At 37.0% G+C, this 20,176-nt stretch overlaps 1 protein-coding gene across 1 annotated transcript in view; it reads right to left on the bottom strand.

Annotated features, from left to right (window-relative positions):
- The window catches only part of cdh5 (cadherin 5), a 50,770-nt gene extending 31,745 nt beyond the window's left edge, over positions 1-19,025 (bottom strand). Inside the window, exons 1-3 of the mRNA XM_087802271.1 lie at positions 18,532-19,025; positions 1,513-1,734; positions 1,165-1,444 (exon numbers count right to left, since the gene is read on the bottom strand). Coding sequence (XP_087658397.1) covers positions 1,165-1,444; positions 1,513-1,731 — 499 coding nt within the window. The 5' untranslated portion in view covers positions 1,732-1,734; positions 18,532-19,025. The remainder of the gene's footprint in view (positions 1-1,164; positions 1,445-1,512; positions 1,735-18,531) is intronic.
- Between the last annotated feature and the right edge of the window lie 1,151 nt (positions 19,026-20,176).

The raw sequence follows: 20,176 nt of genomic DNA, 5'->3' as shown, positions 1-20,176 counted from the left end.
CGGTCTATCCTATTATATCTGTGTTCGTCTTTGCTCATCAAACATTCCTGGCAAATGTATCTCCTCACTCTTTCTGAGAAAGTTTCTTGGTGGGCCACATAAAATGACTAGGTGGGCCAGATTTGGCCTTGAGTTTGACCCTAGACAGAGATAAAATCACAATTCATGTAAATACTAGGTGTGTGTATTGGCAAGAATCTGGCGATACGATATGTATCACAATACAGATACATGATATATTGTGATACTGTAGTAATAAGGATATATTTGTAGTATTGTCAAGTACTTGACTCTGGTGTTGAAGAATTTACAGACCTCATGGCTCCTTGAGTACCTGCTTTCATTTTTTTTTTTTTTACATAAATTTGTTCAAACATCAGCTTTAAAAGCTACTGGAGTCCACTGTATCCTCTCGTCCTCAGACAATGCCAAAAACTAGTGGATTTACGCTTTAGCTGGGGAGAGGGTAAGGACTGCCATCTATCTGGAAATGTTTTTGTAAGACAGAAACAGACAATATTTGATGTTGACTGGAAGTAAAAATTACTATATACTGTATATAACAATAAAAATTGAATGATTTTATTTTATACACACTTAATGAGATAAACATATAAATAACTACAATATCAATAAAAACATTTGAAAGCCAATAATAATAGTAATGATAAAACCAAAAATATATATTTTTCATGTTGAGTATAACATACGATATACTGTAAAAAATATTTAAGTGTATCAATATTTTCGTAATAAATACCCCAGATTGCAAAACAGATACAATCAGGAACCACACCCATTTGAGAGTCGCAAACCATTGCATTTTTTAACTTGACTTTCCATCTGAAATGTCTCTAAGAATATATGTTTGTGTTACCAGATGAAATCAAGCTGATACTGGTTAGCCTTATGGTTAGCGCTAACCCCAACAATCGATCTAACACTCAAGAAACTAGTGATGTGTTGATGAAGCTTCATGAAACAGCAAATGAGTATCATGATACAGTGTCATTTTGAAAGTCCTCTGTTTTCTAATCTTGGGCTCTAATATACTAAATATTTAATGCTATCATTTTCAAACTGAGAGTGCCATATAGTGGCCTTTCAATCATTTTCATCATCAGGTGTGTCATGAGGCTTCATCGACACATCACCACCTCTTACCTATAGACGATCTCTCCATGATAGATCCGTTGAATATTCCGGGGAAAACCGGACTGTTGTCGTTGATATCCGTCACCTGGACCACAAAGTCCCCGGAGTCCTCGATCACCTTGTTGTTCCCGTCATACATGGTGGCCGTCAGGTGATAAAGGCTCTTCTCTTCTCTGTCCAGAGATCTACGGACGAAAAGGTCTCCCTTGTGGTCCACGGTGAAGATGGAGTTGGCGCCTTCGCCTTCGATTTTAAACCTCTTCACCTCCACTCGCTGACTGGACTTGAGCTGCGATGGAAGACAGAGATGAAGGTTAAGGGATACACTTCCTGAGACCAGGTGGGTCGAGGGCTCACCTGTCCGATCTTGTAGGGGTCTGGCGCAGGTTTCTCCTCCTCCACATAGAGGGAGTTCCAGATCCAGTCTCTCTTCTGCCTAAACAGGACAGGATGAGTCTCTTTCTTCACGATCTCTGCCTCGGCCACCAGAGGATCGGAGTCGCCACAGATTCCAGGGGACGTGGCCAAGGCCAGGACGGCCAGAAGCCCAGCGGTCCACGGTTGAAGCGGAGCCATGATCTAGAAGGAGGACGAGATGAAGGAATGTGAGGAAGTGCATGTCGGGGCGAAGGAGAAAAGAGGAGATCACATTAAGAGCCCGGTTATCAGCCGAGGACAGACCCCCTCGTGGTGCGGGGGACTGGATGTCCCTAGTGTTGAGCTCGAGGTCCGGCTATCATTGAAGACCAGGGCTCTTAAGTCTTCCCAGCCAGGGACCTAAATTAAACATTTAGCTCCTCATCTTGGGAAAAGTCTGGAAGCAAATCACTACCGTGGTCATGAGGGGATCCATTAAACATAGGCCTGTGACCCACTTTGGGTCCTGACCCAGTGGTGTCACGGCAGACATGTACGGACCAGGAGAGGACAGGAGTCGACATGAAAACCACCCGCATGTGTGGATGATTGAAAAGTTCACATGCAGAGACGTGTTTGACCTTTTCAAGCCAACCCTCCGAGGATGGACTCCTTTTCTTCAGCGAGGAGTCGCATCCCTTCCACCGGTGACACAAACAGCCGACCAGGACCTAATTCTGTTGTTATCTTCACATCGCTGCCGCGGGATGAAAATCATTCACAATAAATGGGATATTAAATCCTGTCTTATAGTATTAAAAAAAGCGCCGGAGATTTTAGCATCGGTTAAGCCTTTAAACTCAAGGATTTGTTGTTTGAAGTATCAGACGGTGGATTTTTTTTTTTTTTTAAAGAAAATGTTACTGCTTTCTTCTAGTGTTGTAGTGTTTCTTCTCAAGACCACTTATTCATGTCACGTCGAGTCTTCGCCTCAGGGGCTTCATTTGGCCCTTTGACTGTGTTAAAGCGGCCCTCGTGAAGTGAACAAGATTTTTTTTTATGATTCATTTGTAGCTCAAATTTAATCATCATCATTATCTTCCTCTTCAGCATCATCATCATGTTCATTCATTATTTTCATCATCATCGTCATCATCATCATCATCATCCTCTTCATCATCCTCATCAGCATCATCATCATGTTCATTCATTATTTTCATCATCATCATCATCATCATCATCATCATCATCATCATCATCATCATCATCATCATCATCATCATCATCATCATCCTCATCCTCATCCTCATCATCATCCTCTTCATTCATTATTTACATCATCATCATCATCATCATCATCATCATCATCATCATCATCATCATCATCATCATCATCCTCTTCATTCATTATTTTCATCATCATCATCATCATCCTCTTCATTCATCATCATCATCATCATCATCATCATCCTCAACATCATCATCAGCCTCTTCATTCATTATTCTCATCATCATCATCATCATCATCATCATCATCATCATCATCATCATCATCCTCATCATCATCATCAGCCTCTTCATTCATTATTCTCATCATCATCATCATCATCCTCTTCATTCATTATTTTCATCATCATCATCATCATCCTCTTCATTCATTATTTTCATCATCATCATCATCATCATCATCATCATCATCATCATCATCATCATCCTCATCATCATCATCAGCCTCTTCATTCATTATTTTCATCATCATCATCATCATCCTCTTCATTCATTATTTTTATCATCATCATCATCATCATCATCCTCATCATCATCATCAGCCTCTTCATTCATTATTCTCATCATCATCATCATCATCATCATCATCATCATCATCATCATCATCATCATCATCATCATCCTCATCATCATCATCAGCCTCTTCATTCATTATTCTCATCATCATCATCATCATCCTCTTCATTCATTATTTTCATCATCATCATCATCATCCTCTTCATTCATTATTTTTTTCATAATCATCATCATCATGCTCATCATCATCAAAATCATCCTCTTCATTCATTATTTTCATCATCATCATCATCATAATCATCATCATCTTCATCATCATTCTCTTCTTCGTCGTCGTCATTATCTTCATCATCATCATCCTCTTCATCATCATCATCATCATAAAAATATGAAGAGTGATGACATTCTTCATATTTTTATGATTTTTACTGATTTACGTGTTTTTCAGTGTTTTTATTTATGTTTTCAGACATTTCAAAACTTACACCATCGTACTACAAATCACATTATGCTTGTTATAACCGTCTTTTAATCACTCATTTGTTTCTTAAATAAAAATGGTCCATTTTAGAAAATGTTTTTTGTGTTTGTTTTGGCTACAACTGTAAATGAGAGAATATCAAGTGTCAAATATATATAAAACATTTTTATTATATATATAACATATAATACATAGAAAAGTCATGAAAAACAAAAGTGTAGCTCAAGTGAGGCAGAAACTATCTTGATCAGATCTATTCCAGGGTGTGCCGTATGTTATAAAAAAGAAAAAAGAAAGTAAATTAAAACCATACGGTGTGATTCATGACTTTTGTCTGATCCAGGGTGGGAGCATGTTTCTACATCTTGCATCACTTGTTCCTTCCTTCAAAACAAAACCAAATATTTCAATACCAGAGCAAACTTTGGCTGCTCCTCCCTGTCCTGCTCTCCTCTCATCCCCCTCTTCTCCCCGCTCTCTATCTAATAGAGCAGAAATGCCAGTGAAATAATCTTCAAAACATTTGAGCCGGTGTGTTCCGGCAGATTTCTCCGCGTGGCCCTTCGCCGTCCCGGTGGACAGATTAGCGCGTCTTATTGTCTTCTGGCCATTAGAGGCAGAGAGAAAGAAGCCCAGATTATGATGAGGGGATTAAAGAAGCATAAAGTCTTCTTCCCCTAATGGCCTAATCTGGTATTCCAACGACCTCTGCTGACCTCTTCACACGCCGCCCCATAAATCAGCTCAAAAAGAGAAACAAAAGAGATTTTTGGACTTTAGTTTGTGTCCTTTTGTTGAGTTTCCACGTTCCCTGGTGCCGGGCTTAGTTTTTGTTTCCTTTCAGGAAATTAATTTAACCCGGATGTTCACTTAATCTGTGCCTGTGTAGCCGCTTCACCGGGATTAATATCTGCACCTAATTGGTCTTATTTTTTACAGCACACAGCTAATGGACTTGACCTTTTAAAGATGGCGTTTTGTGTTAAATGTCAGTCTCTATTTAGTCCACGAGCAACGCTCAAGATAGAAAAGCAAAAGTGCAAACATTCAAGGAAAAACCTTTGAAATTTCTATTTACCAAAAATATTTAACGTCTATTTTTATATTTAATCGACTTTATAACCATTTTTTCTTGCTGATGCTATAAATATGTAAAATGTAATTATTTATTTTGTAATTATTTCTACTACCAGCAACAATAAAACTTTAATAAAACAGTTTCTTTTTTCTCCATGTCTCTCTCCCTCTCATTTCTTCTCCATCCCACTGTCTCTCTCTCTCCCCTCCCAGTTATTCAAAGCAGAAGACCATTCAGTCTGGTTCTGCTCGAGGTTTCTGCCTGAATTTCTTCTCACCACTGTAACTTGCTTTGATTCACTGGAACATGTTTTTAAAGATTAGTTACCTTCTGTATTTCCCTTTGTTGTGAAATGTTTTATTTAAAGTGTAAAGTGTCTTCAGATAACTATTTTTATAGTTTGACACTTTTTAAAGTTGAGTTGAGAAATAAAGCTTCACTTGTTCTTTCTTTGTCAACATCTAATCGAGAAGAAATGCCAAAAACACAAAATGAATTCCCACATGTCCATTTTTAATTAAAATAAAAGAAGTTATTTAAAACCACTGCAAATTCTCTGTTCAACTACTCTTTTGATTTTGAAATCAAAACTACGCCAACGCTGAATAAAGATAGAATAAATGTGAAACGTATTAAAAGTAAATACAGTGTTGCTGAAGATCAGTCTTGGTTATAGTATTATTATTTGATATTTAATTTCGTTTTTTTGTTAAAATAAATTGTAATATATTTCATGCATAAATAACATTGTTTTTAATATATATTTAAAAGAAAATTAAATATGTTATTCTTTAAAATTAGATATATTCGTTTCAATCATTCAACACAAATATATAAAAGCAGCATCTTTGTCAATTCAATGCCTAAAACTTCAGATATATGTATTAAATCATCACAGTTATTCTAAAATATATGATTAAAATCGAAGTATTCCTGAACGGAGTGTTTATTCAGCAGAGTTTAAGGCCAAAGTATGTGGAGTTGTAACACATGGTATGAAAAATGCAAACCCTCTAAATGAGAACAAAATACGGTTACATTAATATTGCAATGATGGAAAGAGTGAGCGGTGCTGATGAGGCCATTTCAGATCTTTTGCTCTCGTTCCCAGCGGTTGGTAGAAGAGGAAGATTTCTACAAATATTCTTTTCATTTCAGCTTTGAGTAACAAAATATAATAAATCATGTTGTACAGTAGTTCTACATTTAATTACATTTAAACCTTTAATATGAGAGGAGTCATTTCTCACTAATATGTTCTTCTAGATAGATTTGATTCACATTAATCTAATTTTAGTCTCTAACTTCACTGTTTTTCTTGTAAATGGTCTTCCTGTCCTTGTCTGTCCAAAACAATAAATCACTTGAAAAATAAATATATTTTTATATATTTTTTACTTTTGATCAACCATAATAATGACATCATTTTAATGGATTACGCTGCAATTTCAGGTGAGAGTAAAACAATTGATAAATTAGATATATGAATCATAATTTTATTCATTTTATTTTCCTCATATTTGTTTTTAGTCAACATATTCTTAATAAAGTAATCAAATTGACAAATATTATATATTATATTTTTAAATACTATAAAACAGTTTAAAAAAACAAATGTAGTTGTTGTTGTTGTTCTTTGCTTCATACATATAATAAGTTTAAGTTAATAAGTGTTTAATAAATTAGTAAAATCTACAAAGAAAATACTATATATTTTGGAGTCTCCAGTTTGAAAATCATGATAAGTTTAAGTAAATAAATGATAGAATTCAACAAAAACAATACTTGAAATATACTATATAATTTGAATTCACAAATGTAGCTTTTATTGCTTGATCTATGTAATAAGTTTAAGTTAATCAATTAGTATTGTAAAAAAATATATAGTTTAAGTGACTATATACTTAATACATTAGTAAAATAAACAAATATAATAATTCAAAATATATAATCTGAGTCTCCAGTTTAAAATGACAAATGTAGCTTTTTTTTGCATCAAACATGTAATATGTTCATGTAAATATATTATTAATAAATTGTATGATGAAGTGTTTTATTTGAATTATGACTTTAAATATGTATATTGGACAAGCATGCACATTGATTTGTTTTATTTGCCTAATTCCTATGTTTTTAGTTAACATATTCTTCTTAAAACCAATTGAAAAAGAATATACTTTTTAAAATAACTAAATTAATACATTCTTGATCAATTAGTGAAATCAACACTGATAATACTATGAAATTGACTTTTCAAGTTTAAAATCAAGAAAGCAGCTTTTGTTGATCATAAACATCCATTTTCATGACTTCTCTCCTTCACTGAACGATGAAGTCACGATCAGTCTTCCTGATTGATGTCACATGACTGGTGTGAGGTCAAGTCGGACAAGTGAAATCACTCAACACACCCATGTTTTCCACCATCTCCGTGGTTCCCTCAGGTCCGCTGTAAGTGTCCTCTTACTTCCCTCCCTGGAGGTGGGAATGAAAACATGGAGGTGGATTTAGTGCCTTTACTTGTCACGTCGGAGGCGACAGACGAGTGAAGATGTTGAAATCTGTTCACGCTTTTAAAACAAATCTTCAGACAAACCTCTGCAGCTTCTCTCAAGACACAAACTTCTTCATAAGCAGAAGATTCAGGATTTTCTGGTCTTATCTTTCAGCAGAACATCATTATTATCCCGCCTGTTTATCCGAAGGTGATGCGTAACAGTCCGTGCATCCTCTCTTTTATTACTGGGCCCTTCGAGACGACCGCGAGCTGCAGCCTGACCTTCTCAAGTATCACGACGGGAACGATAAAAATGACGACTTAATGGATTGATGATGTCTCGGGAGGGTTTCAGATGTAAACCGAGCATATGTGCGCCGAGGTCGACGGAGTAAAAATATATATCCTTGGAATGTTTTTATTATTCCCCGAGTGTCACAAGGATGAAAGAAAACGTCTTCAGCCAGGTTCAGAATTGATGCTTTTTTTTTTCTCTCTCGTCCTCCGATCAAGAGTTGATCGAGTTCGTGTTTGACCCAATGTTGAAACTTTGTGATCCTCAAATCTTTTTGGGTCACTTTTGTTCTGGACTTGTTTTTCCACTTGTTGATGAAAGCAGGAGCTCATCTGGCCAAGTTATTTGAACTGTCTATTAAATACTAGATTCACGTTAAAATTGATTGTCCCTTAAGGATAAAAAAGTTTGGAGGCTCAATCCAACTTAAATCTAATCTATCTTGAATTATCTCTTTTGAATAGAATAGAATAGAATAGAATAGAATAGAATACGTTTATAGAATTATTTTTTGTCCTCCTTTCCTTCACCAATTACATCAAATGTATTTTCTACAACATCAGATTTTGGACAAGTCTGTATATCTGCTCTTTATCTTCTCCTTATCTTATATTAAATGCTGGGAGTAAATCAGTGTCATCAGAATATTGAATGGTTGAATATAACATTTGAAATAATGAAACTTTGCATCTTTTATTAAAATGTTGATTTATTTTATTTTTAATTAATTGAATTATATTATTTCTACTTTTACTTTTGTTTTACTTTGTTTTTATTGACTAGTTGAATTGAATAATTGGAATATTAAAAATATTTGTTTGTTTTTCTTTTTGTTTGAATTATGAAAAAAAAAAAAAACTTCCTCCCAAACCAACTACCTGTAAAGCAATGTAACGTTTATAGCATATAAAGTCATACTAATGATGTATTGTATATGATGTATACAGTATAATGTTGTTATCAATTAGCCTCAAATAAATATGTACAAAGTCAAAAAATCCAAGTAAATAAACGTCTCAATGCCAATTCATAATATTATTAAAATATAGTTAAAGAATGTTGAGTCAAAAGTGACGTCAATTTACAAAAGTTGACTAAACTAAAACTTAAAAACTCCTGTGATGAATCATAACCGCTTTATTTTGACTGATGTCTTTGTTGACGTCTCAAAACACGACCGGCACTTCCTATGGTGACGAACTCCAAAGCTTTTTCTTTTTCCTTAAAGGGCATTTTTCAAACCGAGTTTCCTGTTTCGGCAATCGCACTCACTGTCGCCCTTTATCAGCGGCAGGAAGTGACCACAAGGCCTTCTGGGAAACGTTGCAGGCGTGTTAATGAACACAGCCATTAGCGACGGGACACGCCCTTCCTGTGATTCAGCTCCGTTGTTTAGGTTTAAAATCTCAACGTTGGTCGGCGACAAACTGACATACGAGACTCCATTTATGAACGTAATTGTAAAAGAAAAAAGGTTTGTCTGACAGTTGGTACCATTTCCTTGTATTGCTAAGAAAAATCATGTTTAACTTTTGATACATTTTTTATTCTAAAAAGAATTACCAGAATACACTGTTTGTATCTCATCTAAAATAACCTCAGGTTTTCACAGAAAGTTTTCAATAGACAAGAAAAATAAAATAAAATGTTATTCTAACATAAAGAACACTAAAATCTAACAGATTATTATCTATTCGAATTGTATTATTTTGTAAACTTATATTATTATCATTTTATGTTATTTATTATTATTTTGTTATTTTTTTATTTTATATTAATTAATGCTGCTGTAAATATTTATCTAAACGATCATTCAAAGCAATGAATTTGAAAGGATGTTATTAAAGTGAATTGTTTGAATTAACTTTTAAGATGTCATTGAAAAGACGACATCCTGCTTTTTCATTGTCACGTTTATGACCCAAACTTTATCCTATCTTCATCAGCAGGTTTAAAATCGAAGCATGTTTTGAGGGCGACTCATGATTTGCTCAATTGATAAAGTTAATTAGTTAAAATAGCTGCAGGTGCATGTGTGTATGTGTGTGTGTGTGTTTCTGTGTGTGTGTGTGTGTTTGTGTGTGTCATGTCTGCTCATTACAGGTTGTCATGTTTCTTCAGTTCATATGTGTTGCCTCTTGGTGATTTTTAATGACTGAATGAGGTTGTTTTTAATCGTAACTTTTTTTATTACAACATTTAATTATGTTTATGACATAAAATTCATCACATTTATTCAGACACTTTACTGAATTTGAAAAGAAAAACAGAAGTATAAATAAATATGGGATTAAAATACGCTTACATTTTTTTACTTGTGTTAAATAAAGTTCAAGTAAAAAAAATATTTAACAACAACTTTACTTTTAGAATGTAGAACAACAACAAAATAATAATAAAAAGGTGTACATTTTATAAACTATTCTAAATGAAATAACAAATAAATAACAAATACAACTAAAATCCATGTTTAGTTTTTTACTCTTTATTTTTAAGTATTTTATTTATTATTTAATACAAATTGGAAAATATGACAAATTACAAACTATTTTACCAAAAAGAAGTTACCTAAAGATGGAATAGATGGAAAGAATGGTATAATACTAGTACAAAACAACACAAAATAACAAGTACCACTACTTATTAATTACAAAATAATAATTAAAAAAATTAAAAGTTGTACTTTAAACGTTCTTTTGACATAGAAAATCATGAGATAATTCACTTGAAAATCTTGTATTTAATGAATTCACTTGGCTAAAAAATGTTGTTTCTTTTCACTTTAAAACACAGATTTTTATTTCTGTTTTTTTTAAAGACGAAATCGCAGGAATCTTGTTATAATTCCAACATTTGTTTTTCTCTGCCAGGTTGAGAAATTTTAATCACCTTATTAGAGTCTGTCTTCTCACGTGTGTCGCTTCTTATCTCACGCTGCTGTGAAGTTATTTACAAGCGCACTTTATCAGCAGCATCTTTCAGAGGTAGGAAGAATAAACCGCAGCTGGAATATCTGTAATTACATCGGTGTGTTGTCCGCGGGCGAGGGAACGTGTCTGTGACAGCGAGGCGGAGACAGATACAGTTGTCATTCCACCGAGTGTTTTGGTGACTGGCAGACAAGTCTGACCCACTTTCACTCAACCAAAGGCCAAATCACAGAAATGAGTTGGAAAAAAAAAAAAAGAAACGAAAAGAGAACCTTTGCAAGATCAGCGACCGCTCAAGGGTTGTTGAAGGTTGAAGTGCAGTTTGAAGTTTTGCACGTTTGAAGACTATATTTGTCAATTTATGAATATTAATGTTTAGCTTCAGACTCAAGTCACAAACTCCAGGTTTTAGTTTTCATCGTCGGCTGCTTTATTTGTGTAACAGACAACGAAGAAAAGAGTTTCTATTCATACTCTTTATTTATTGAATGTAGCCATCAGCGCTCTTACTCTGAACTGGTGGTTAGTTATTTTGGACTTTTAGTTTTCTATGTTACAGACTTAAGCTACCTTTGAGTCTCACATGTGGAGAATGAACAGATGAATATTCGTCCAGCTAACCTCCCGTCTAGCTTGAACATCGACACTATCTACTCAAAGAAAAGAAGCGTAGAGCTCTCTAGCTATAAACAGTGTTCTTTTAATAGGCAACTTTGCCTGGGGGACTCTACAGGGCACCAAACTGCATTGGGTTGGTATGTCGGAGATGGTAGTTTCATGCATTTCCATCATCGGTGAAGTTCCAAGAGTAAGATCTTAAGCTTCCACAAAGAGCCTGTGCAGGTTCTCATTCTAAAAGATTCAAAATAGAGAACATTTTTAACTTCCAAATAACTGGTCTAAGGATATGGATCTTACCAGGGCAGATAATGATTGGTGTCATTTTGGAGCTTTTTTGCACAAGGACTATGGCAGCGAGGCCATTGAACCTTAAGTTTACACTGTTGGGGGCAGTCGTTATGAACAACATCCTCTATTTAATATAGAAAGTACCTTCAGTCCAAAAATCTAACATGGTGTGTTACCTTTATGGGACTAGTGTCTAAGTCAATTCGCTGAGAACTTGAGGCTTGTTTTATTCAACTTTCTTGAAGGTAAGTTTGTTACTAACGGGGCTAGGCCCTACTACATACAGTTAGTTGTTGGAGCCACAATATAGTGATGAGAAACTTGAGCATGAAAGTGTATTTTCAAAAGGGTTTACGTCAACTTTTTAGTGCCGGCTTGCTTGGAACCGAAGTGAAGCAGGTTCTAAACTACTATTTAAATAACATTTTGGTGGACGGGACTGGTTTCCTATACAATGTTTCTGAGAACTTAATACTCAATGTATTATGCCGCCTTGTCGGTCTGTAAGTAACTAGCGTGCACTCTTAGACCTCATTGCATGACTTTCACTGTCCTACATGTGCTTCAATGCTCTTTGAGACTTCATTCTAGGAATATAATACTAGTCATACAGTAGTCTTGAAGCAAGGAGGTGGGGACTATTTTATTTAAACTTGACTATGCTAGTTTACCTGGAAGACCTGACTAGGCATGGTTGGTGTCCTGAATTCTGACCCGCTCTAGTAGAAGAACTCACATTTCTCCGGTCCTTAAAACTCTTCACTGGCTTCCAGTTTCTTTCAGGATCAACTTTAAAATTCTGGTTCTTACTTTCAGAGCTATTCATGGTCAGGCTCCTCCTTACATCACTGATCTGATCCAGCCTTACACCCCAGCTCGGGCTCTGAGGTCTGTGGATCAGAATCTACTTATGGTTCCACGCACACGGCTCAGGACCAGAGGAGAGAAATCTTTTCAGGCTGTTGCTCCTAAGCTTTGGAACAATCTTCCTCTCTCTTTGCGCTTGATGGAGTCTACTGACTCCTTTAAGAAACATCTTAAGACGTTTCTATTTGTGCAGGCTTTTCCTTGAATTTCTCGAACTCCTGTGTTGTTCTCGGTGTTGTCTTGATCTTTGAAGTATGTACTGTTTTGAGTATTGTTTTGATTGTTAAAGCGCTTTGTGACCCTGGTCTCGAAAAGCGCTATATAAATATATATTACTTACTTACTTTACATTGATAGGTCGCAGATAGCTTATGCATGCATTTCCATCATTGGTTAAGTTCTAAAAGTAAATCCTTAAGTATATGCTGTTGTATTTGTTACTTTTTACCTTCTTTAGCTGGACACAGGAACCTGTTTGAATTACAAATACCTCACATACTGTAAGGGATCGCATTAGTTTATTTGTTCCGTACAACATTCACTGGCAGGAAATGTTCTGTTGGACTTGGAGAAGGCCTAAGGATGCCAAGACCAGAGAGGCTGGGAGGGACGACGGCAAAGGGATTGGCTTCAAACTTTGCAATCTGGAGGGCATCTGAGCGCTGGACAGGGATGTTTGCTAAAATACTTGGAGTGGCACACGAGCTCAGGAGAATACCCTAAAACACACTACCTCTTCTCATGTTCCCGGGAGGCGCGTGATGGAAGTGGGCTAGCACAGACTCCAGAGCTCCTTGGTTTGGAACGGTGATGGGGGAGGAAGTCACAAGCCAAATGAAAAGAGGCCAAGAAGTGCGGGGACGGGCGACTGAAAGTGCTTTGGAAGTGCTGGCCCACCTTGAAATGGGCCTGGTTGAAATGACATCTGGTACATTATGACGGAGATTGGTGTGGTGCCCTGGACTACATCCCCGTGGTATTTTAGCAAAGAAATAAAACAACTGTCCACTTGCCAGTCGAGTTCTGGCTGAATCGTCCATGCTTATTTGAGTATGTGAAACTCTAGTGCTGCAAAAACTAGTCATAATGTTTTGTACACAAGAGTTGCTGCTGTCCTAAAAATCAGATTTTTATCTCGGTACTCTTGTGAGCACATCATCTCTGACACAGTTGAGCTGTAATTTAACTTCCCCAAATTCATCAGCTTGTTTATGTAGCCGAGGCGCAGTGATTTCCGCGCCTGATGTTTGACTCGTCAACACTGAGTCTGTTGTTCAGATTAAAAACGTGTTTAATCACACATGAGCCTCTAAACAATCTGTCTGCTAGAAAAGTCACACTGGGATACTCACACTCACACACACACTCGCTGTCCTCACACACACTCCATGTCAGAGAACTGTGATTGCTGCCCGACGCTCCGGCCAGTTAATTGTATTTTCTTTCACAATTGCTTAAATTCGATGCTATCGTGTTATGAATAATGTCAGCCGGCTTTCAAAGTGACAGTAATGAGCGACAGTCATCTCCAAGTAATTTAGAGCTCGACTCTGTTTAAATTCGGCTGTCAATCACAGCGTGGTTGATCTAATCATGGGAGGGGGAGTTCAGGGGGGTATTCGTGTCGAACACAGACAGTTCTTGTAATATTCAAGTCAATTCTTGTGACACTGATTAATAGTGAGTGAAAAATAAACTTTAACTGTAGAGAGTAGATGTAAATAAATTGTTTCCTTTAATAATGAAAATGTAGTTATAAATGAGATATATTTGTTATTCTTATGCAAGGTTGGACTGATTTTAAAGTTTAGATTGTAACGTTGAGGTATAATTGGTAATTGTTTTTTATAAACTATCCTTTTTTCAAAACTTTTATTTCTACTGTTGGGGAACAAACTTTTATAGTTGCTTTTATGTTCATTAACATTTCAATGAGCATTTCATATTATAATTTTTCTTGCAATATTTTGTATTATTTAATGTTTTATAATGTATGCTAAGGAATAATTTTCAAGTTTTTTTTTAATTTTTAGATTTATAAAACTAATATTTATACTTTTGTGTTAAACAAATATTATTGTAGGATTAATATTAACAATATTACATTCCAATCAGCATGGCGTGGGAATTACAACATTTTTAAAACAGTAATTGGAATTATTTAGTGTTTCTAAATCATCTATTTTGTGAGTTCTGTCTTGATTTAGTAATTTTTTTTACAACCATATCACTGTTTTCTAACTATAAAAAATGGTATAAATAAATATTACTTACTTACTTACTTACTTACTTACTTCTAATGGTAAATAAATGGGTTTTCGATCTGAAGGTAAGTTGGTTTATTTTGGTTATTTTTCTTTCTTTCCACTTAGTAGCTGGATAGTATATGAATTAAAAGTAAAAATCATTTCATATGAATGTATTTTTACATTTTACATTGCATGTGTTTTAACAACATAAGCCATAATAAAATAAAAAAATAGTTTAAAGACTGTTTTAAAAATAGAAAAACGTTTGTATCAAGTGTAATGAACATCATAAATATCTAAAGAATAAGGTAAATATAAGGAATTATATACTGTCAACTGTATAAGCCAGTGTTGTATTGGTTGCAAACACAGATGGATGAAAGTTCGTACATCACGTGAAGTGTTTAAAAACATGGAGACTCAGGTCTGTGTCCGACAAGTCAAATCGTAACTGGGTCTTTCAGCAGTAATCAGTGACTTCAGCAGAGCGAACGTTGCCACAGCTGGACAGCTTGTCAACCACTCTTGACGTGTATCTGTAAGAATGAATGGCTCTAATCATGACTGTGTGTGTGTGTGTGTGTGTGTGTTAGTGTGTGTGTGTGTAAGTGTGTGTGCGCGCGTGGGTGTGTGAGGACAAAGTCTCCCAGATGGCCCCCGAAGGATTTTCCCTGATATTTTTCTCTCCAGGAATTAGACCACTGGGTTTAGTGGCATCAACGGCTTTGGGCATAACAACCAAATCAAATCACCTCCGTCTCTGAGGGCCGTGTACGCCAGACTATGAAGAATCAGTTTATTAAAGCGAACAGAAACAGATTAAGTGAACCGTTAAATTAAAAACGGTATTTATTTCAGATTTGTTAAATATGTAACCCTCGGAACATTAAGATTCAACTTTAAGTACCTCATTGTTACGTTTTGTCGGCGTCTCCAGAGGCGACGGTCGGACCTTAAGAGCATTACTTTTGCAGTTTGCCGCTAATTTGCATATTTCATTTCAGTCTCAACGTCCATTCCAGATGTTCTTTAAAATAGTAACCTCCCTAGTGTGGACAAAATGCTCATTATTGGGGTGACCAGACTGACAACGAAGCAACATGCGGTGCCCAGGAACTTGCTTAAGGGCTCACACTGGGATTCAAACCACAGCTTCCTAATCCTTCTAAATCACTGATGCTTGCACAGATAGCTAACCAGCTAATATCATTAAAGAAGTGATGCTTCAAGCAAATATATTTCCAATACTGATTCATTGAATTGTCCTTCATGTTGGAGGATGTGGGGATAGTACAAAGAGTCAAGAACATAACTCTTAGATCTTAGACATTATTGTGCTCCATCTATGATAAACCTTTCCTCCACTAGTGATCTAACCATTATCTTAAAATTCATCCAAACATCTGTCCATGAGGCACCGTCTTGTGAGATCATACAGGAACATTCATTGAGATCGACCCATTGTTCTGACCGGGATTTAAACATTCAAGCTGTTGCCTTTAGGTTACCGGCACTAACTACACATCCTTTGTCTTCTTCGGGAATTTCCTTACAGGGGTTATGACAGTAAGACTTGACATCCTCCCTCGTCACACCTCTCATGTCTTCCAAGAGATTTACTGGCTGTCTTGCGTTTCTCCTTTTACCAGATGCCTCCACTTCCAACTTTTATAGTCCAACAAAGTCATCAGTCGGTCCTTCCTAACTTGCGACCCACACTCAATGAAGAACTCAGCCTCTTTAACTCTGACTTTTCTAACTCTGCTTCTAGTCTTTCATTTCTATCTTTTGTTATGTTGAATGGGATTGCAGTATAATATAATCCATCTGAATATCAGACAATTAGTCCAGTCTCTCCTCTGTACACGTCCACCAGAATATTCCTTCTTCTAACATTTTCGTCTCTGATTCCTACACACTGTCCATGAAGACCTTGGCCTCCTTGGTTGGGAGGTTGCCATGTCGGAGCTGCATAGGGTGAGAGGCGAGGGATACTTTGAACAGAAGGCCAGCCTGTGGCAGGACCCACCGAGAGAAACAACCACTTGTACACCCAGGCCGCTTATTTTTGTAGGTGCTGAATTATCAATGTATGTTCTTTGGACTTTAGGGAACTGCTCACGTGTAAATCCACACACGCATGGGGGGAAAAGGACACTGTTTTAGGGTAAGGGTTAGGGTTAAGGTTGGGGTAAGGGTTGGGGTTGGGGTTGGGGTTGGGGTTGGGGTTGGGGTTGGGGTTAGGTGTGGGTTAAGGTTAGGGTCAGGGTTTGGTTAGGTCTAGGGTTAGGTTTGGGATTCGGGTGGGTGTTGAGGTTAGAGTTACACACAAATGCAACTGCTACCACCTTGCTGTGTAGTGGTTGCCTTTCCTACACGTGGTACTACATTTAAATGAATGCATTTAGCCATTTTTACCCATTTTGGAAAATGATGGGCGTAGGCTGCAACCCACGATCAGGAGCAAACAGGGTTCAGTGTCTTTCTCAGGAACACAACCTTATCCAGAGCTGAGATTAAATGCCACAAGATAACCAAATTACATCTGAGCTATGCCGCTAACAATAACCTCAATTAAGTCATCACCATCAGGTTTACACTGTCTGCACTCTCTTCTTCACCATCCCTAACATCTGTCCAATTATCTACATTTTTATGCATACACTAGACTCTAGAGATGCTGAAAAGACAATATAGAATGAGTAAGAACTCATTATATTGGAATGACAGACAGAACAAGGACCTACATTCACTTCTTGAAGTGGCATCTGTCAACATCCTTCATTTCCAGTAAGAAGGAAAAAAAAAGGATCTTTCATCTAAACTTTACATCCTTCTCGACGCTTGTGTGGGTTTCTCCTCAAAGAGACTATGAAGAAGACAAAGAAAAAAATAGATCTCCTGGTGGGTTCAGTTTGCTTTTTAATATCTTTCCTGTTCTTTCCAAATCATCCCCGGATCATCTTAATAGTCGCAGCCGTCTGTCTGCAGCAATGACAGCTCAGCCTCTGGGGGGAGGGGGGGGGCAGCTCAATTACTGCACTCAAATCTACACGGAGCTGTCCAAGACCATCGGCGTGACAAGTGAGCGGCGACAACGACAGAGAGGCAGGCGACAGTTAGGAATCTGTTCAACGGACAAGTTTGTCCAACATTCGGGGATCACTGGGGCGGGGATTGCGAAAGAAAGCCTGGAGTTGCACCAAGAGTTTGCAATTCCAGAGGAATTGTATCACTGGATCTTACACAGTCTTTTTTTTCTTTTTCTTCTCCAGTTTGAAATGACTGAGAAGAATCCCAGGCTGTTCCAATCCCGGATATGTTTAAAGTAATAAACACGTTAAACCTCTCTGGATAAGTCGCAAAAAGCAGGGTTGAAAGAATAGAAGAGGTTTCAACAAAAACAATCCTCTTTAAACATCTGATCCAAACATTCAAAGGTTTTTACCCAAATTATGTTTTTTTTTAAAAATAAACGTCAGGAATCACATCTGTAGAGAAAATAGAACATGGAAAACTGCTTTGGCTGTAAGTAGGTGTTTAAATGGCTCTGATCTTCGATGTAATCTTTTAGAAGCTTTTTTTCTCTCCTCTCAGCTCGATATAAACATTTTACCCTTCATTTATCAAACAATCGTTAAAAGTGTTTTCGTAGAAAGTGATAAACCTGACAAGGTAAACTGATGACCAGAACAGTTGCTAGGAAAAAACGTTCAGGTGGACACTTCTGAAAAAAAAGCTGTTAATTTCTTCCTTTAATTCAAAATGAAACTGCTTAAGATGGAAAAAAGTCTCGTATGACTTTAGACAAATTGCTGACAATGAACATTAAAATCTTGTAAATCAAATTTAATTAATCCCGAAACACATTAAACATTTTTGTCGGTATTTGCCGTCAATCAAAACTCACCAGAGATGTAAATCCCTGAAGATGTTGTTTCCTTGTACTTGAAGAAAGGATGCAGTCTGTGAGGTGCTTCAGGGAAAAAAGAAGAGATTCTCTCTGACTCAGGTGGCAGGTGTCGAACCTCTCTCAGTGATGAATCATTCCCACTGCTTGAATTAGAGTTTTTTTTTCTATCCCTTGAATTCACACAAAGTTCTTCCACAAGCCAGAGTCCAACAGGTCTTTCTGATTCCAGACAACAAGTGGCCACCGAACGAGATGTTTGGTCCACAGCTGCCTGACCCCTGGCTCGGCCCACTTCCGCTCTCTGTGGTCAGTCTTTCCTGCTACTGTTCCCTTTTCCTGCCCGGTCCTAGAGGGGGAAACGGGGCGATGTGCGGGGAGGTAGTCGCCTGCAGGAGCGAGCGCATATGTCAAGACTGCTCAGAGACGCTCGGGGAGGCAGAGGAAGCAGCCGGCTCATGTTCCGAGAGCAGATGGAATGAGTGTGTGAGAGGGAAGGAGAGGGAGGGCGGGTGATGGAGAGTAAGGTGAGAGAGGCGTTACTCTTCAGAAAAAAAGGAGAGAGGGAGAGACGGAGAGCGGAGGGAGAGATTTATTATGCATGTGTGCGAGATAAGGATTAAGTTAAACAGGTTATTGGGGATAATCCTCCGAGATTTCCCCACATGAGGTGAGTAAATATTGCAGAGGGCTGACTTGAGTGTGTGTGTGTATCTGACAGAAAGATCTTGTCTAAGCTGGTAAATGAGATGAGAGCAACTCCCCAACCACACACACTCACACACACACAAACACACACATCCTTCTATCTCTTCAGGGGGGTCAGTAATTTGTTGGATTGGATCGGAAAGCTGCCGGTGTGTTTCTACATAAAACCTCTGGTGCGTGGCTCAGTCCTCTTCTTATGTTTGCCCACTTTCTGCTTATTTGCTCTTTCACTCCAGTGTGTCAGGACCATGTTATTACATCTGGGAACGTCGCTGCAGAGCTGAAAAGAAATACATTCACTTTGAATTACACAGGAAATGATTGTTGAAGCATCAGAGGCTCACTGATGTTTATGAATTCATCCCATTAGAGTGTTTACAGCCATTATAGTCCATTCATTTAAATGTATGAACCTTTATTTAATACATTACAATCTTTTCTGAACTTTAGTGTTTCTCATGCTGGATAATGGAAAAATTCATAAGTACATAAGTACATGGAATAATAAACAAATTATTAAAACATTTTTATTTTAATGTAAGATCTTCAAGTTTTTAACATCTCATGTTTTACATATACATATGTTTGTCTAGTTTTACAAGGTGTGTGTATCGGCAAGAATCTGGCGATATGATAAGTATCACGATACGATATACTTGTCCAGTACTGTACTCTGGTGTTGCAGAATTTACAGACCACATGACTCCTGACGAAGTTGTAACTGTTTTCATTTGTAAAATGTGTCCAAACATCAGCTTTAAAAGCTGCTGGAGTCGACTGTATCCTCTTGTCCTCAGTCATCGCTGGGATCTTACAGGATTGTTTTTATTGTTTTGTTAGCTGCGGAGCACGTAACAACTGCTGCAATCTAGCGTCTGGAAGTTTAGTTTCAACACAAATGATGTTACATTTAAATAAAAATAAAAAATGGAATTGT

The sequence above is a fragment of the Callionymus lyra genome, chromosome 11 (assembly GCF_982586985.1).
Source record: "Callionymus lyra chromosome 11, fCalLyr1.hap1.1, whole genome shotgun sequence".
In the NCBI taxonomy this organism is placed as follows: Eukaryota; Metazoa; Chordata; class Actinopteri; order Syngnathiformes; family Callionymidae; genus Callionymus; species Callionymus lyra.
The sequence above is the reverse complement of the archived record's forward strand: the minus strand, read 5'-3'. Positions and strand labels throughout refer to the sequence as shown.